The sequence below is a fragment of the Daktulosphaira vitifoliae genome, unplaced genomic scaffold, assembly GCF_025091365.1.
Source record: "Daktulosphaira vitifoliae isolate Bord-2020 unplaced genomic scaffold, ASM2509136v1 Scaffold_5, whole genome shotgun sequence".
NCBI lineage: Eukaryota > Metazoa > Arthropoda > Insecta > Hemiptera > Phylloxeridae > Daktulosphaira > Daktulosphaira vitifoliae.
Window position 1 is genome coordinate 9,351,966 of NW_026099576.1, and position 16,311 is coordinate 9,368,276.

A 16,311-nucleotide genomic window follows, 5' to 3' on the forward strand; every position below is an offset into this window, starting at 1 on the left:
GATAGTTATGAAATTATTTATTATTATTTTAATGTGGATAACATAGAAATATATGTCAAATATGGAATTGGAGTATTAATATCACATTAATATGTTATATTTTAACTTACAAAAGTGAAGAATTAATTTTTAATTACCATATTTTTCGTTTTTGTTATCTATTGACAACCTACAAATTCATTTATTCATTATGTAAGGAAATACAATTTTTTTATATCCTTGTTTAAAATTTAGATACTTCTTAAAGGAACTTAATCATAAATTTGCTATAATTTTTTTTTTTTATTCTTTAAACACTTATCTCGTAATGGACTGATTTTGCTTAAAGTAATTAACAATAATTATGTTAAGTTATCAAAAATTGTATACAGTTGAAATCATCATCATATTATGAAAAAATTTACTTTATGCCCATAAAGTTTTTTAAATTTGAAATAGGTTATTTCTGTAAAATTTTTGGTTTTTTCAAATATTATGGGGAATATACATAATTAAAATATATTTCCATATAGTGGGCAATTTAGGTAATGGTCAGAAATAAGTATTTAAATAGGTAAATTTATGGCAGTTTATTATTACACATTGTTAAACACACTGATAATCTCGTTTAAGAAAGTTAATATGATAAAAGGAAAGGAATTTTTTTTTTTTTTTTTTTACTTGTGAGAAAAAATGTTGCTTCTTGTAAAATGTATGTATTAATTTAAATAATATTTATACTACATAATATTTTACTATATATTTGAAAGGTTGTATCAAAATTATAAAAATGGTCATTAACACATTTAAAACATGATAAAAAAAAAATTACAGTTTTTGATTAAAAGTTAAAGTTGTTCATAAAAAATTAACTTAAACAACTAGACAAATTTCATATAAAAGTTACAAATTAGTCAAAAAATACAAGTTATAAAGTTACACAATATACAATATTATCTGAATAATTCATTATTTACACCGAAAACTAATAAGATTAAAATTTAATATATATGTTAATTACGTTCAACCAATATATTTCCATTTCTTTGTTTTTTATTGTATTTTTTGATATCATGTTTCTGAAATAACTAATTTTTATTAATCCTTATACCTATGATACAATGTTATATGTATTTTTATAATGGTATATTCATCTATGTATATATACAGGGTGGCCCACCACTCACTGACAACTTAAATAACTTTTGATCCAGTTAATATTTTTAGTTGATTTTTTTTTTAAATAATAGTTATACGTTAGGTCTATAGCTATATCTCAATAATTAATTTTTTTACATTTTATTAAAAATATTAATTATTTTTAAATTTTAAATAAAATGTAAAAAAAAAATCTAAGATAGCTATTTTGTAGAGTAGAATTTAAGAAAAATTTTAGTAAAAAAATATCTTATTAATATTCAGTAGTAAATATTCTGTAGCGTTTTGAAGTTTGTGAAAATTTGAATTTTCATGTACTATTTTACGGTATTAAACATTGAAATACGTATTGAGAAAAGGACAGAAGAAAACGCTATCTTTTCAATATACTTTTGAATGAGAGTGATAAGTAATAATTGCCTTATCTAATTTCTTATCATGGTATTTATGCCAAGTTTGTAATGTATACACACTATCATCATATGTATACACAGTAATCATGAAAAGATAGCGTTTTCTTCTGTCCTTTTCTCAATACGTATTTCAATGTTTAATACCGTAAAATAGTACATGAAAATTCAAATTTTCACAAACTTCAAAACGCTACAGAATATTTACTACTGAATATTAATAAGATATTTTTTTACTAAAATTTTTCTTAAATTCTACTCTACAAAATAGCTATCTTAGATTTTTTTTTTACATTTTATTTAAAATTTAAAAATAATTAATATTTTTAATAAAATGTAAAAAAATTAATTATTGAGATATAGCTATAGACCTAACGTATAACTATTATTTAAAAAAAAAATCAACTAAAAATATTAACTGGATCAAAAGTTATTTAAGTTGTCAGTGAGTGGTGGACCATCCTGTATATCTCATACAATGAGTGCGAGAATGCTGATAAATGACTTCAAAGTACTATATCATATGTTACTTTCTTTTAAACATTTTGTACAGTCTAATAATTAATAAAAAATTTTTGTATATTCAGATAAAGAATAAAGTATAAAAATATTACACATTTTGATTTATGACCATCTTAGATTTAAATTGCCATATATATATATATATGAGGGTGTTCAGTAAGTAAGGAAATGGGTATATAATGTTCTCGTTAATTGTAACGATAACAGGTAATCCATGATGTTTTGACAAATTTAATCATTTTTAATGTAATAAAAGCTTTGAGTTACTTAAAAAAATAAATCATTTTTTTTCAGTTTTTTAGTGTTAGAAAAGTTTTACATATTAAAATGCTTGTAACTTCGTCTAAAATAAAACACTCATTGCTGATCACGTGATAGCAAATTCTTGAATTCAAAATTGAGTTCAAAATCTTGAACTCAATGGCAGTTATACAGGGTGATTTTTTTTATCATAACCCACTCAATTACTTACAGAATAATAATAATTAAAAAATTTTTTTTTATTATTATCTTTAGTTACACATTATTCTTGAATAATTAACTATGTAATACTTTTTAAGTTCATCCCTTATGCCTTGGAAGGGGGTCAACTTTGTTTTTTTAAATGGTAACACATATTTTTAATTTAATAAAATGTTTGAGTTTTTAATTTAATAGTAAATGGCATTTGAATTTTTAATATAACTTTATTAGCTTATTAGATATAAACATTTAAAGTTTCAAAATTTTGAGTTAATATACATGTATAATACACATGGGATTGTAAATACAGGTAGCTAATTGGATTTTTATGANCTAATTGGTTTTTTATGACATCGATATTAGCAGGTACACAGCATTGTTATTATCAATGATAGTAAGGTACATTTATGTGAGTTTATAAATACACTAACTGACAATACAAAAAGTATATCTATTGATAGTCACAATTGATAATAAACAATCCGTGACTGTGATAGCAATGTCATAAAAAACCAATTAGCTACCTGTATTTGTAATCCCTTGTGTATTATACCTATATATTAACTCAAAAATTTGAAACTTTAAATGTTTATATCTAATAAACAAATTAAGTTTTATTAAAAATTCAAATGCCATTTATTATTGAATTAAAAACTCAAACATTTTATTAAATTAAAAATATGTGTTACCATTTAAAAAAACAAAGTTGACACCCTTACCAGGCATAAGGGATGAACTTAAAAAGTATTACATAGTTAATTATTCAAGAATAATGTGTAACTAAAGATAATAATAAAAATTTTTTTTTAATTATTATTATTCTGTAAGTAATTGAGTGGGTTATGATAAAAAAATCACCCTGTATATATATATATACACACACACACACACATACATATAGAGTGTTTATTTCACTATGTCTAAGTAATAACTAAAAATATACTAAAGTATAATTTTTTCTTTATAAGATTTAATATTATCTAATGTTCTATAATTTGCAAAAGAAATTTGGTCATAACCTCTTTCTATTCCCTTAAAACTGTATCAACTTTTATTTTTTAAAAGGAAACATGTTTAACTAACTTAAAAATAAGAAAATGATCTGAACTTAGATTTGTAAATGAAAACTATCATAATATATTTTTAATATTTATAACAGAATTTATTGTATTGTTCTTATTGTGGTCTCTTTATCATTATAAAAGATGCTATAATGAAATATTCATTTTATCTTTCAACAGAAGAAATATTTTTTTTTTTGTTTTTATTTTCTGTTTATTATCAATGGCTAAATTAATAATTGCTAATCATAGTTGAATTTAAACGTAAATATTATCATGATTTCATTGCATTTATATTATAAATTTAAATACTACATTTTAAATTATAATAAATGTGAAAAAGAAAAAACATTAAAATAAAACAAATTTTTTGAAGTAAGTTGTAACACATTTTCAAATGATCTTTTCTTAATTAATTTTTTTACTTTTACTATACATGCATGATATCTAAATTTATAGATGTGAGACACATGTTTTTTATAACAAGTTTAATATTTAAATGAAATACTAGAAATAACTTAAAAAAAAAACCTAGCACAGTGGGGTCGTGGCATAGTTGGGTCCAGTATAGATGATATCTGACAGTGATGATTAAAATCACTACCATAAAAAACGCTTCGATGTAAATCTGTACTGTTTAATTAGAAAAAAAAAATTTGTCAAAAAAGTAGGTCAAGTGAGAGCTGAGAAAATAAATGATAGCTACAAAAAAAAACCACATAGTAAAATAATATTAATATGAATTTCTTCTCACGAGAGGAAACTACAGTAATGGGATCCATGATATTTATTGAAATTATTGAATCTAAATGAGATAAAAATCAAATGAGTTAAACATTTTTTTCTAACTTAAAAAAAAATAAGAAATAATTTAATGCCACAGGCGTGAAGTGTTACCGTTTCAAAAACCGTACGTCGCATTCCTCACTTTATAAAAATGGAAATTTAGCTAGTTCAAATTTTAAAGTTATTTTTCTCGACTTCAAAGGAACAAAAAAATTTAAGTATGATTAATTTTTTATACTATGTCATTTAGATTGATATAATATTTATGAAAATCAGTGTAATCCCCTTATAATAAAATAAAATACAAAACCAAGGATTTTAACACAAACATAGCATATTTTTGAATACGGTATCCATTTGCGCATAGAAGATAGATCCGTTGGGACAAATTTTTTTTCTCATTTTATAGTACATCAAATAAGCTTTAATTTTATATACGCTTAAAGGACGCAGTATTTCCGGAACTCTTTCAAAAATTAAGTTGAAAAAGTTCTATTTTTTATACAATGTTTCAAGTTTTGAACGCCCCCTATATATGGGAAAATTGTTCAATTTTAATAAAAAGTATGTCAAATGAAAGATGTACTTATAATGTATTTAGAAAAAAAAATTTGTGCTGATAATTACATTTTTCGAAAAGTTATGGCATTTTTAAGTTGAAAATTTAAAATCGAAAATTTTAACACAAAAATAGCGTTTTTTTTTTAACTACGGCAGCCGTTTAAATGCAGAAGATAAAGTGTCGGGACAAATTTTTTTTTTAATATTAAAGTATATTACATTATCTTTAATTTAAGATATATATAAAAATGTCAGTATTTCCGAAACACTTTCAAAAGTTTAGTTGAAAAAGTTGTAATTTTGAACCCCCCCTGTGGAGGGGTAAAAGGTTAAATTTATAAAAAAAATATACCAAATGATAGGTAGACATCAAGCATCTATAAAAAAAATTATATTGATTTGTTCATTTTTGAAAAAGTTATGGCAGTTTTAAGTAAAAAAAATTGAAAAAAATTTCGAATATTAGCGATTTTTAAATTTGTAATTTTTTTGGATATTTCCCCCATTTACGGGGAACGAGGGAAATTTTTTTCAATTTTTGAGGATAATGTCTTCGACTAGATACTATTTGTGATCTTTAGACGTATCGTTGAAAGAAATAGGTTCGGTGAGAGCTGAGAAAAAGTGGTAACAGACAAAAAAAAACATCATAGTAAAATTAATACCTTCTCAGCTTCGCATTGAAACTAAAAGACTTAAATTCTAAGTCATAATTAATTAATATTACACATAATACAGATATATCATATTTTTAAACATTACAATAATACTAGATGGAATGGATCTAACTAACAACTCTTATCTTTTGATTTAATAATCATCTCGTCAATTTTTTTAAAAATAATTTTTGTATTCTTAGACTACATTAAAAGCACATTTTTATTATTTATTTTTAATAATAAAATTAGTTACATACAAGCATTTTAATACATAGAGTGGGTATATAACATTATTATGAAAAACATTATAGCATTATAATATTATAGCATTATAAATATACATCAATACCCAGCTTGAAATATGTTTTATAGTAATTTCTGGAGGTAAGACGCTGTGATTTTTATCACTAATCATTTCCTAGCCGTATCCTTTCTCTTGCATAAGTATAAAAATGTTTATAAATTCTAAAATACTATCCAAGTTGTTATTGACCAGTCAGTCATTTTCTTAAACAGATAATTATTTATTAAATAAACTAGTTAATTAAGTATGTTGTCATTTGAAAAAAACATGTACCTAAAAGAAATCCCATAAATAATTTTAAAAATTATTTTAATAGTTAGATGTTTTTTAATAATTTTTTTTTATATTTAAAAAAAAAAATTGTGAGTCAATTATTTTACAAAATATTGCTATAAATATTGAGTGTTATAACTGTATTTGGTTAGATTGGGTTTAACTATACTTTGCATAGATTGTAAATACACAATATGTTCATTTATACATTTTTCATAAGTGAATTGTTGGTTAAATTAACATTAATTATTTATAAAGTAATTAAATTTAACTTTACCTTAATCATTTTTGGGCTATTTTCTTTAGATGGTAGGTTTGAGTCTGACCCATTCAATGATACAAGGCTTGAATGTGTTGATGTGGAACTTACGACAGATTCACCAATATCTTCTAGATAATTCTGTGTGATCTCGCGTCTTAGTGTAGTGTTTACATAATCAGGATAATCAAACTGTTTTCTCTTAGGAGTTTCACCTGTTACATTTTATATGAGATATTGTTTTTTTTTTTAATTATATAAAATACCTGATGGTGTACACTTCTTTGCTTCATTTAAAAATATTTTTACATTGGTTTCTTGCCTAAAGAATTCTTCTTTAACACATAAACTACCCGTTTCAACACTATCAACTTGTTTTTCATTAAGTAATGATAAATTAGAATGAAATTCTTTGGTAATATTTTCATAATGTCGCACACAATAATTTGCTTCATCAATTGTTTTAGATATGTTATTGTTAACATTCTACAGTAAAAAATATAAATTTAATTTAAAAAGCACGACAGGAAAAAGTAGTAAACACAGAAATGACTTACCAAAATTTTTTTGTTAATATTTTCAACTTCATTAGTAATATTTTGAGTTAAATGATCAAATTCTAATGTTACAGTATCATGAATTTTTAATAGTGTTTCTTGGTTTGTAGTACATTGATGAGATAATTGATCAAATTGAGCATTATCAGATATAGACTTTAAAATAACTTGACTCTATAAAAATGAATAAAAATATATAGATTGGGACTAAGTCATCCATGTATTTGTCATCCCACAGAATATAAAAATGTCAATAATTCCTTAAGTACTAATTAAATGAATGTTTTGATTGGCCTTTTTTTTTTAGTACATTAATTTAATTTAATTTTTTGTTTCTACAACCTATTAAGGGTCATAACTGTATCTTATAAATGGGAGAGGTTTTTTAACAGTTTATACTTTGGCACAAGCGGTTAGTTTACCTCTGAAGAAAGGGATGGCAATTCTAATTACTAAACTGATCTATTGCTCAGCAAACAGAGTCGCTCTTAATTAAGTCTCAAAACCATGGTAGTTCTTATCAAGCATTGCCCAATATCAACTCAGCTACACCATCTGTCCATTTTATAAAAACAGTAATAATATATGTATAATATACATTATCCTTTAGCTTCTATTCCAACTATTTGGTGTTGGCTTTACTTTATAATGATTTGTCAGGATTTTTAAACCAGCTATTGATTTGATGTAACTCATTATAAATTAGGAAACCAGTAAGGAGACAAAAAGTGTCACTGTTAAAATTTCTGTGTAGTCACTCATCCAGAAATTAACAGCAAACAGCAATGCTATATATCAGCACTAAGGTAGCAACTGAATAATCTACTGCGCCACATCACACCCCATTATTATTTGTACAATATAAATGCTATTTAAACAAAATGGAATTAATACTCTTGTAATATATAAGGGGTGGATTGAAAAATTACTTAATAATTGATAAATCAAGAAATATACATAACTGGAATAGCCAAAAAAATTATTTTTATTTTGAAAATAATTGAGTATATAATATAAAGGTTGTCCCACGATGTACTAACAAATGCATACGCTTTTCTTATGTAAAATTGTCAGAACATTGTGAGACACTCTATACAGGGTGATTAATTAACTATACCTCACAAATTATCTCTAGAAATATAAGAGTTATCTTTTTTTTTCTTTATGAAATATTATGTTTCTATCTTGGGCTGCTCAATGAGTAAAATTACATTTTTATGATCACCCTTTATGTTTTAAATCATTATCAACTTCAATTTTCAAATGGTAACCCTATTTTTTTTAATTTTATTCAATTATCAGTGGAAGTCAGTATTACTCACGTTGATTTATAAAAGCCGAGCAAATTTTCACTATTGGTACAATACACCAATAGTTTTTATCTGTACACTAAATATTAATGTTACTGTATTTATCAGACTACTGTTTTATTTGTTAAATCACCTAAACTTTAAATAGTGATATCTCGTTTAGAATATATTAATATTGTTCTTTTTATGCTTAACAAAATTAATAAAAAAAAAAACTGGGTTGCTATTTGAAAAAATAAGTGGATATGGAATTGTGGATTAAGGGATGAAGATTTATAACAAATAAAATAATTACATATATGATAACACTAATATTTTTAAAGAAAATTCGTGAGACATAGTTAGTCAATCACCCTGTGTATGTAGCCTTGATTAATAAAAAATATAGGATAATATTTAGAATTTATCCCAAAAAATAAAAGAGCTAGAAAAAAATCTAAGGATAGATTTGAAATTAACGCAAAATAATCGTTCCATTATTAAAAAATTTTTTTTTAAAATAAAATAAAGTAATTATCTTAGAGGGACGGTATTAGTCGGTAACGCGGCAATGCTTGATGTGCACTGCCTTGGGTTCAAAACTCGGTCACGGGCAGCTTAATTTGCCGAACAAGGATTAGTTTTGATGATTGGAGTTGCCATCCCTCTCTCTGGCGACGGAATAACCACCCATCCCAAAGTATCAATGATATAGAAAACTCCTCCTTTGGGGGAGACTTCTACGGCCCTTAAGGGGCATATATAGTGTTTAAAAAAAAAAAAAAGTAATTATAAATTTTATTTTATTGTTAAATTTTTTTTACTGTTTGCCAATAACTAAAAAAAAACTATAACCGGTTTTAAACAGTTTATGTATTCTTTCTTATTTTTTATAAAAACAATAACAGAGAACAGTTATAAAAAATTAGTATCTAATAACATTACAGATTTTAAGTAAAATTCAACTTTTACAGAGACCGATAATTGTTTTTATTTATAATGGTTTCAAACTCTGTTCTATAGATTTGTTGTACTTTTTAAAACCTGTGATACATTTAGGGGACACTTAGAGCTGATGGGTTTAGTTATTTAAACTATTAAGAGAATATCAGTTAGAAATAAATAACATCAAAATTTAAAATTACCTCGTTAGTAAGTTTTTCAATTGGTTCCATTAATTCAAAGTTTTGTAATTGAATTCTTTCTAATGAAGTTAAACATGGATTCATATCTTCAATTTCTTTGTTTTGTTTTTTAAACAAGTCTGACAATTCTATATCTTTATTTTCATAATCATTTTTAATAGCATCAAAATATTTTAAATCTTTTGCATCATCAATATTTTTCAAAAATTCAGCATTGAACTCGTCAATTTGCATTTTAAAGTTAGTGTAGTTATCTTTGATATTTTGAATTTTCTAAAACATTAATTAAAAAAATTATTGTTTATTATAATATATATTATAAACAATAATTTCAATGTACTAGTGATGTTAGGAATACTAATTTTAGAGATTGAACCAAATTTTTAATTTTTCAATCATATCTTAACTGAACCAAACATTTAGGGAACAAAAACCAAAAATTAATTTGATTCATTTTTAGACAAAACATTTTTATAACATTTAACAAAATTAGCATGTTATTTGATTTTCTTACATTAAAATATACATTTTTTGTTTTTATGTTACCTGCAGTGATTTATATTTTTCATCTTTCATTAACTGGTAGCATTTTTTAATGTGATTCATATATAAAGTTTCAATAGATTTATTCCAGTTTTCTTGAGTGGTAAATCGATATTTTATTTCATTTAATATGTCATTCATACTTTTGTTATGTAATTTCGTCTAAAAAAAATATTAAAATTATAATTATTTTAAACATTAGAATTCTTTAATTATTAATAACACATAAAGCAAATAAAATAAACTCACTTTGTAGTAACAAGAAATTAGCTAGGAGTTATTTTGTTAAAATAAATGTAATCTATGTAGGGTGAAAAATTGAAGATATGTTATAAACACTACTAAATATGTCCAAATAATAAAAACGCTGGCTCTTAAATAAATTATGATTCACAAGTTATTTTGGATATAATTTAAAGACTTGAAATCAATATGTACCAAAAAATTAAAAATCGAGTCAGTACTAAAAAAATTCTAAGAGCCAAGCCTAATGAAATATAAAATGGGTCAGTACTTTAGAATGGGAAGTAGGAAATAAAAGAAATAGTTATATCCATAACTTATAAGCTAATATGAGTTTTACATTTTTCTTTAGAATTTTAAAAAATGATGAATTACTTAAAATAATTTTTTAGCACATAAGATGTTATTTCAAGTCCTTATTTAAAAGCTTGAAGTAAATAAGGAGCTAAGTGCACATTGATTTATTTATAGTAAAAACTCAATTTTAATTAAATTTTGAATAACTTTTAGCTCTCTATTTACTTCTTCAAGCCTTTATTTATTTCATGGCTTTATTCATTATTAAAACATAACATTAATTTTTCAATAAATGTAAAAATAGGTTATAAAAGTGATGCCATACCAAACCAACTATGCTGTATGATTCTAGCCATTAAATCAATTTAGTGCAAACTATAATTAAATAACAGATTCTAAAAACTTTTAAGATTAATGAAACAAAATACTTATTTTATGATTTTATTTATTTTTCCATTTACCATTTTTTAAAAAGGTTATTATTTTTCCTTGTTTTGTATTTTTAATTTAACAATAATAATTTTCTTTTTATATTTATCATCATAAAAAAAAATAATTTTTTGAAGTATGTAGTTTGCAAAAAATGTTTAAAATATAAAATATACTTGGTATTTTCTAAAATTCAATAAGGATCTGTTGGTTTACCAGTATCATGTACAAAGGGACATTTAAAACTGTTATTTAAATTCTATTTAATAATAAAATATTGATGACTAATATATATTAATTCTATTTATTGATTGTTAGCAGTTTAATTGGTGCTTGTAATACATTTATCAACATTTAAATTTTTTATCTGAAAAAAACATAACAATAGATAGTCACATAAAATAACATTTTCAATTTTTCTAAAAAAATTGTATTTACACCATTTTGTAAACAATCAATATGATTAAGGAATACTAATTATTATAAAATACACTTAATTTCATTCTTAAAAGCTAAAAAACATTATGTATTAACCTCAGAAATATGTTTAATAATTGAATCATGATATGTATCTATTGAAGTAACAACATGGCAAATGGTTTGTGATTTTTCTACTAATTTGGACTCAAGATCATTCAATTTTTCTGACAATATTTTTATTTCTTGACCAATGGTACTACTTTTAGTTTCACTACATTTTAAAATATTGATAATCTAAACAAATATACAAAATGAGTTTAATTAAATAATAAAATATTGTAGTAACAAAAACAATGAAATAAAAATAAATAAATAATAATAAGTGAATAATTTTACTTGTTCTCTGGTTTGTAAACATTCATTAATAGTTATGTCATTAAAACTGCTCAAGTTATTTAAAACAGTTTTAAAATTGTTAGATAAAGAATTATATTTGTGATACATTTCATCTAAGAAACAAAAGAGTAAACACAACAAATAAAATATAAATTAAAAAATTATTTAGGTATTACTCACCATTCAGTTTATTTTGATTGTCCAAATATTCTCTATTTTTACTTTCAAATAGAGATAAGGTATTAGAAAAGGACACATTAGTTTCTGAAACTCGATGTCTAAGCATTTCAATTGCTGATTCATTAGATTTTTCAACATCGCTAAATCATTTAATTGTGTAAACTTTAATTTAATTTTTTTTAAATTAAATTTTAGAATGATACTTACGTAGTTCGTTCAATTTTATCGTGCAATAATTTCATATCATTTTCATAAACTTCTGCTAAAGTTCTTAAATTATTCGCTTCTTTGTCAAGTTTTACTATAAGACTGTCTCTTCTATCTCGTTCATCCATAGTTTTAATTAAATCCACTTTTAATTCTCTCATAATTTCCTTAACATTATTATAGTTTATAAGAAAAATCATAATATTAAAATGTTTAAGCTTTATCCTTAAAAAACGACTATGAGAATATTATATCATAACTTATTTAATCCATTATTCAAATAAACAATCAACAATTTATTAATAGAGGAGCTAATAATCTTTATTTTAATATACTTTTTATTTTGTGAGTTTATTAATTTCACTTCATTAATTTATTAGAAATTTTTTTTAATTGTTATTTTATAAAAAAAAATAATTTTGTATAAGTTTACATTCGAAGGGATGATTTTTTTAAAAAAAATAATAACATGACTTGAGCTCTTAGGTATGAAATATTTCAATTTGTATTTAAAAATATTGTCCTCTTTGAAAAAAGTTATTTACTTCTTTTTTATTTAACTCTTCATTTACAGCTCTTATTGTTGCAATTTTTTCACAAATATCTGCTTCATTTTTTTCCAACCTTAAAATCATATCGTTGTAGTTTTCTTCTGCAACATATACACCATTTTTGTCGCGTGTGGCACATAAATCTCGTTTGAGTTTTTCTATTTCATCTGTATATTCCTACAAAAAAAAGAATGTATACACTATAGATCATGACTATTACTACATATTTTCACATTGTTATTGAAAGTTTTATGTATTAAACATTATCTCTAATATCTTAATGAATTAAAAAAAATTGTAATACTTTGATCAGAGCTTTTTTAGTGAACTTTTGGTTGACTTCAGGTTTATTTTTTATGCTTTTAGCTCTAGATGCATAATCTAGAGTGCTTAAAGTTTCCTCAACATTAAAATGTGATGGAGATACAGTCGCAATAATTGAAGTTTTTGTTTTTCCTCCTAATGAGTCTTGCAATAAACGTGTAAGTTTTGATTCTCTGGATATATTTATGGATTGATAAAATTTAATATAAAAAAAAAAAAAAAATTCAATAAAAAGAAAAATAAACCTGTAAGGAACATGTGGAGTTTGTTCTACAAGAGATGTGATACAACGTCCAAGTGTTAATAATGATTTATTTATATTTCCTGCCTCACATGCACGTCTATCAATAGCACCTGATCGTCCAATATTTTCACTGCCAGCCAAGTCAACTAGATTTAATTTTCCAACTCTTACTATATCTTCACTCTCAATTGTTGATTCTTTAATATGTATAGTTATGGTAAAAATTGTATGAGAACGACTAAAAATAGACATAATGTTCATTTTTTTTCAAAATGATTGGACATTTCTTAATATACATTATTATAATTAGTTAGTTGTTAGAGAAGTGGATAAGAGCTGTCTATGCATTCAAATATTGGTTCCATTGTGCACAGTTTATATAATTAAGTTGCATAAAAAATGATATTATTACATTTATTGTACAATTTTCATATATAATTTATTATTAGTGAGCAGGTGTATAAGTAATTGCATAATTTAATAGTGATAATGTTTCAAATAATTTTTAATATTCTAAACAATTAACAAAAAAAAAAAAAAAAAATTAATAATAATAATTAAGATAGTTAAAAAATTTTCAAAATTGACACGTACTCCATTCATAAGTTTTAAGGTAAAAATAATTTTAAATCATTGTTTAATTTTAGGTTTTATCACTTTTAAATCCTTAGAAAATGTTCATACAAATTGCTAGAAATTGTTCATGCATCACACCAAAATTACAAATTTTACCATTATGTAGCAAAAAATAAGGAAGATATCGTAAGTCTTGTAAAAATTAAGAAACTTTTCTTTTTAATATAACTATTTTCCAAGAAATTCTGTTATACAGATAAAATTATTTTTATCAAAAATTTAACAAAAAACTTTGGAAAACACCAAATTCACTTAGGAAAAAAATTTTTATGGCCTTCCGTGGGAAATACTATTTCTAATAACTATAAAATCTTATATATATTTTTGCTTTTACCTTGATTGAGCATTCATTAATGTAGCTGCTGTTTGGCGTCTTTTAGATCCTTTTTCAAGTAACTTGTAAACTTCATCTTTATTACCAACAATAACTTCCTCTAATCCACGAACAATAACTGAGCCTTTTTTTTCTTCAAATATTCTAAAATATATATACATATATATATTTAACAGTTAGTTCTGTTCCACCTATATACATATACACATGTTCAGTAAGTATGAAACAGGTCAGTGATTACAAACAATGAGAACAATAGAAACCCGTTTCCTAACTTACTGAACACCTATATAACTTTATAATATATACTGTAAAAAATATCTTTTTTCTTAGTTTTTTGTTATGATACTGCAAACACATTTTTTTTTTAGATAAAACATATTAGTTGTCCAATAACAATATGTATATGAATTATAGGAATAAATTGTTAATAAATTCATAGTTAACTTCTTTTTATTAAAATTTTTACCTTAATGATTTATTAGTTGGATCTTCAGAAGTGGAAAGAAGATCAAAAATCTCTTCATTATAAAGTTCTAAAAATGATGCTCTTACTGTATGTTCAACTTGTAAAAGTCTTAGTTCATCAAACATATGACTCAATGCACGTGGAATTATACCAGAAACTGGATCCTGCAGGAAAATAAACATTTAAAGATAAAATAACAATTAATTTGTATATAGATATATTTTATATTCTGTTGTGCTGAGCTATGTAGGTTTTCCTGTTTGCTCTGTCAATAAAAGCAATAGCTTTTAAAGATGACGTTAAACACGATTAAAAATTATTAATGTTAATATTGATATATAAAATTGAATCTATCATGGTATGAATGTATTTTAAAGATATTAAATCTTTATGTCTAGTTTAATATTTTGTTACTATAAAAACCTTATTCCAAGATATAGATGATTGTCCATTTAATCTTTCTCCTTCCATGGTAAATGTTTTTCCAGTTCCTGTTTGACCATATGCAAAAACTGTACAATTATACCCATCTAAAACTTCTTTAATTAGAGGATAAACCACACAATTATATACATCAACCTATAATAAATATTTATATTCATTTAAAATAAATTTTTATTAACATTATTAGACTAAACAATAGATTACTTGTTTAGAATTTTGCCCAAAAACTTTATCAAAATGAAACGTTTTTGTTCTACGATCAGACAATATTGTTTTTTCTGTTACAACTACTTCTTTTCCATTTTGAGAAACTTCCACAACAGGAAGACCTTTACTTTTATCAACATCGGTCATAGGCCTAAATATAACAGTATATTCATATTAAAAATTCAATATTTGGTACAATTACTCAAAAATGAATTAGGCATATACACATTAAGCAACAATATTAAATTAAAACCTCTAAAGAATAATTCAAATGATCAAATATATAACTACTGGCCAAAATAATATTAATATTGAAATACCTGACTCTAACGAAAACTTCAATAGGTTTTTCAGGAGATGAATTTTTCTTTTGAATAAAATTATCAGCCATTTTTTTGTTTTTTAATAACTATATAAGCAGTTATATATAACTTTCAATTCAATATTATGATAAATATATAGAAATATAATTGTTATGAATTTAAGAATAAATAACGCACTGTAATTAAATAAAGAAATAAAAGTTATTAACTTTTATGATTTTCAACATGACGAATAACAGGTAACGATAATTAGCAACCGTTAAAACTTGAAATTTCAGAACTAATAAATGTTAACCAATGGCTTTAGATATTTTTGATGAATAGAGCGCTCTAACGGATAAGTTTCAGTGATTTAACCTGTTGGTTATTATCAAGCACAAATACAAATACGCTTCCTGGTGGTGATAGCGTTTTATCATAGAATAATGAAAATATAGTTTCCATTAAAGCATGGGCAAAATAATATAATCATCGACATTTCATTTATCACTTACTCTGATAAATTTTACCTGATAAAACGATCAAAAATATAATTTATTTATGTATATCCATTAGCGTAGTTTGCATGTGGACTTCAACCCTAATAAAAACATTTGTAGCCCAGGGCTTAGGTGGATAAAATACTCAAGGGACTCAATA

At 23.7% G+C, this 16,311-nt stretch overlaps 1 protein-coding gene across 3 annotated transcripts; it reads right to left on the minus strand.

Annotated features, from left to right (window-relative positions):
- Positions 1–679: 679 nt before the first annotated feature.
- Positions 680–15,923, minus strand: LOC126906658 (kinesin-like protein KIF11). 3 transcript variants are annotated; one of them, XM_050687358.1, is made up of 18 exons: positions 15,670–15,921; positions 15,347–15,500; positions 15,122–15,277; positions 14,699–14,862; positions 14,230–14,373; positions 13,261–13,497; positions 12,996–13,188; positions 12,686–12,868; positions 12,141–12,307; positions 11,934–12,073; positions 11,754–11,866; positions 11,472–11,651; positions 9,972–10,130; positions 9,426–9,698; positions 6,992–7,165; positions 6,701–6,920; positions 6,453–6,649; positions 680–1,058 (listed from the first exon to the last, which is right to left on the minus strand). In XM_050687358.1, the coding sequence occupies exons 1-18, from the start codon at positions 15,738–15,740 to the stop codon at positions 993–995; spliced, it is 2,991 nt and encodes a 996-aa protein (XP_050543315.1). In that variant the 5' UTR covers positions 15,741–15,921; the 3' UTR covers positions 680–992. The 3 variants fall into 3 exon arrangements, with proteins under 3 accessions (XP_050543315.1, XP_050543316.1, XP_050543317.1); XM_050687359.1 differs by lacking the exon at positions 680–1,058 and adding an exon at positions 5,905–6,105 and having other exon boundaries at positions 15,670–15,923; XM_050687360.1 differs by lacking the exon at positions 680–1,058 and adding an exon at positions 6,082–6,175 and having other exon boundaries at positions 15,670–15,922.
- Between the last annotated feature and the right edge of the window lie 388 nt (positions 15,924–16,311).

Coding starts and splice junctions, on each gene's coding strand:
- LOC126906658 (XM_050687358.1), bottom strand. CDS start 15,740: ATGGCTGATAATTTTATTCAAAAGAAAAATTCATCTCCTGAAAAACCT. Junction 15,501..15,669: donor GAAGTTTTCGTTAGAGTCAG/GTATTTCAATAT, acceptor TGTTATATTTAG/GCCTATGACCGATGTTGATA. Junction 11,867..11,933: donor CAATCAAAATAAACTGAATG/GTGAGTAATACC, acceptor TTTGTTTCTTAG/ATGAAATGTATCACAAATAT.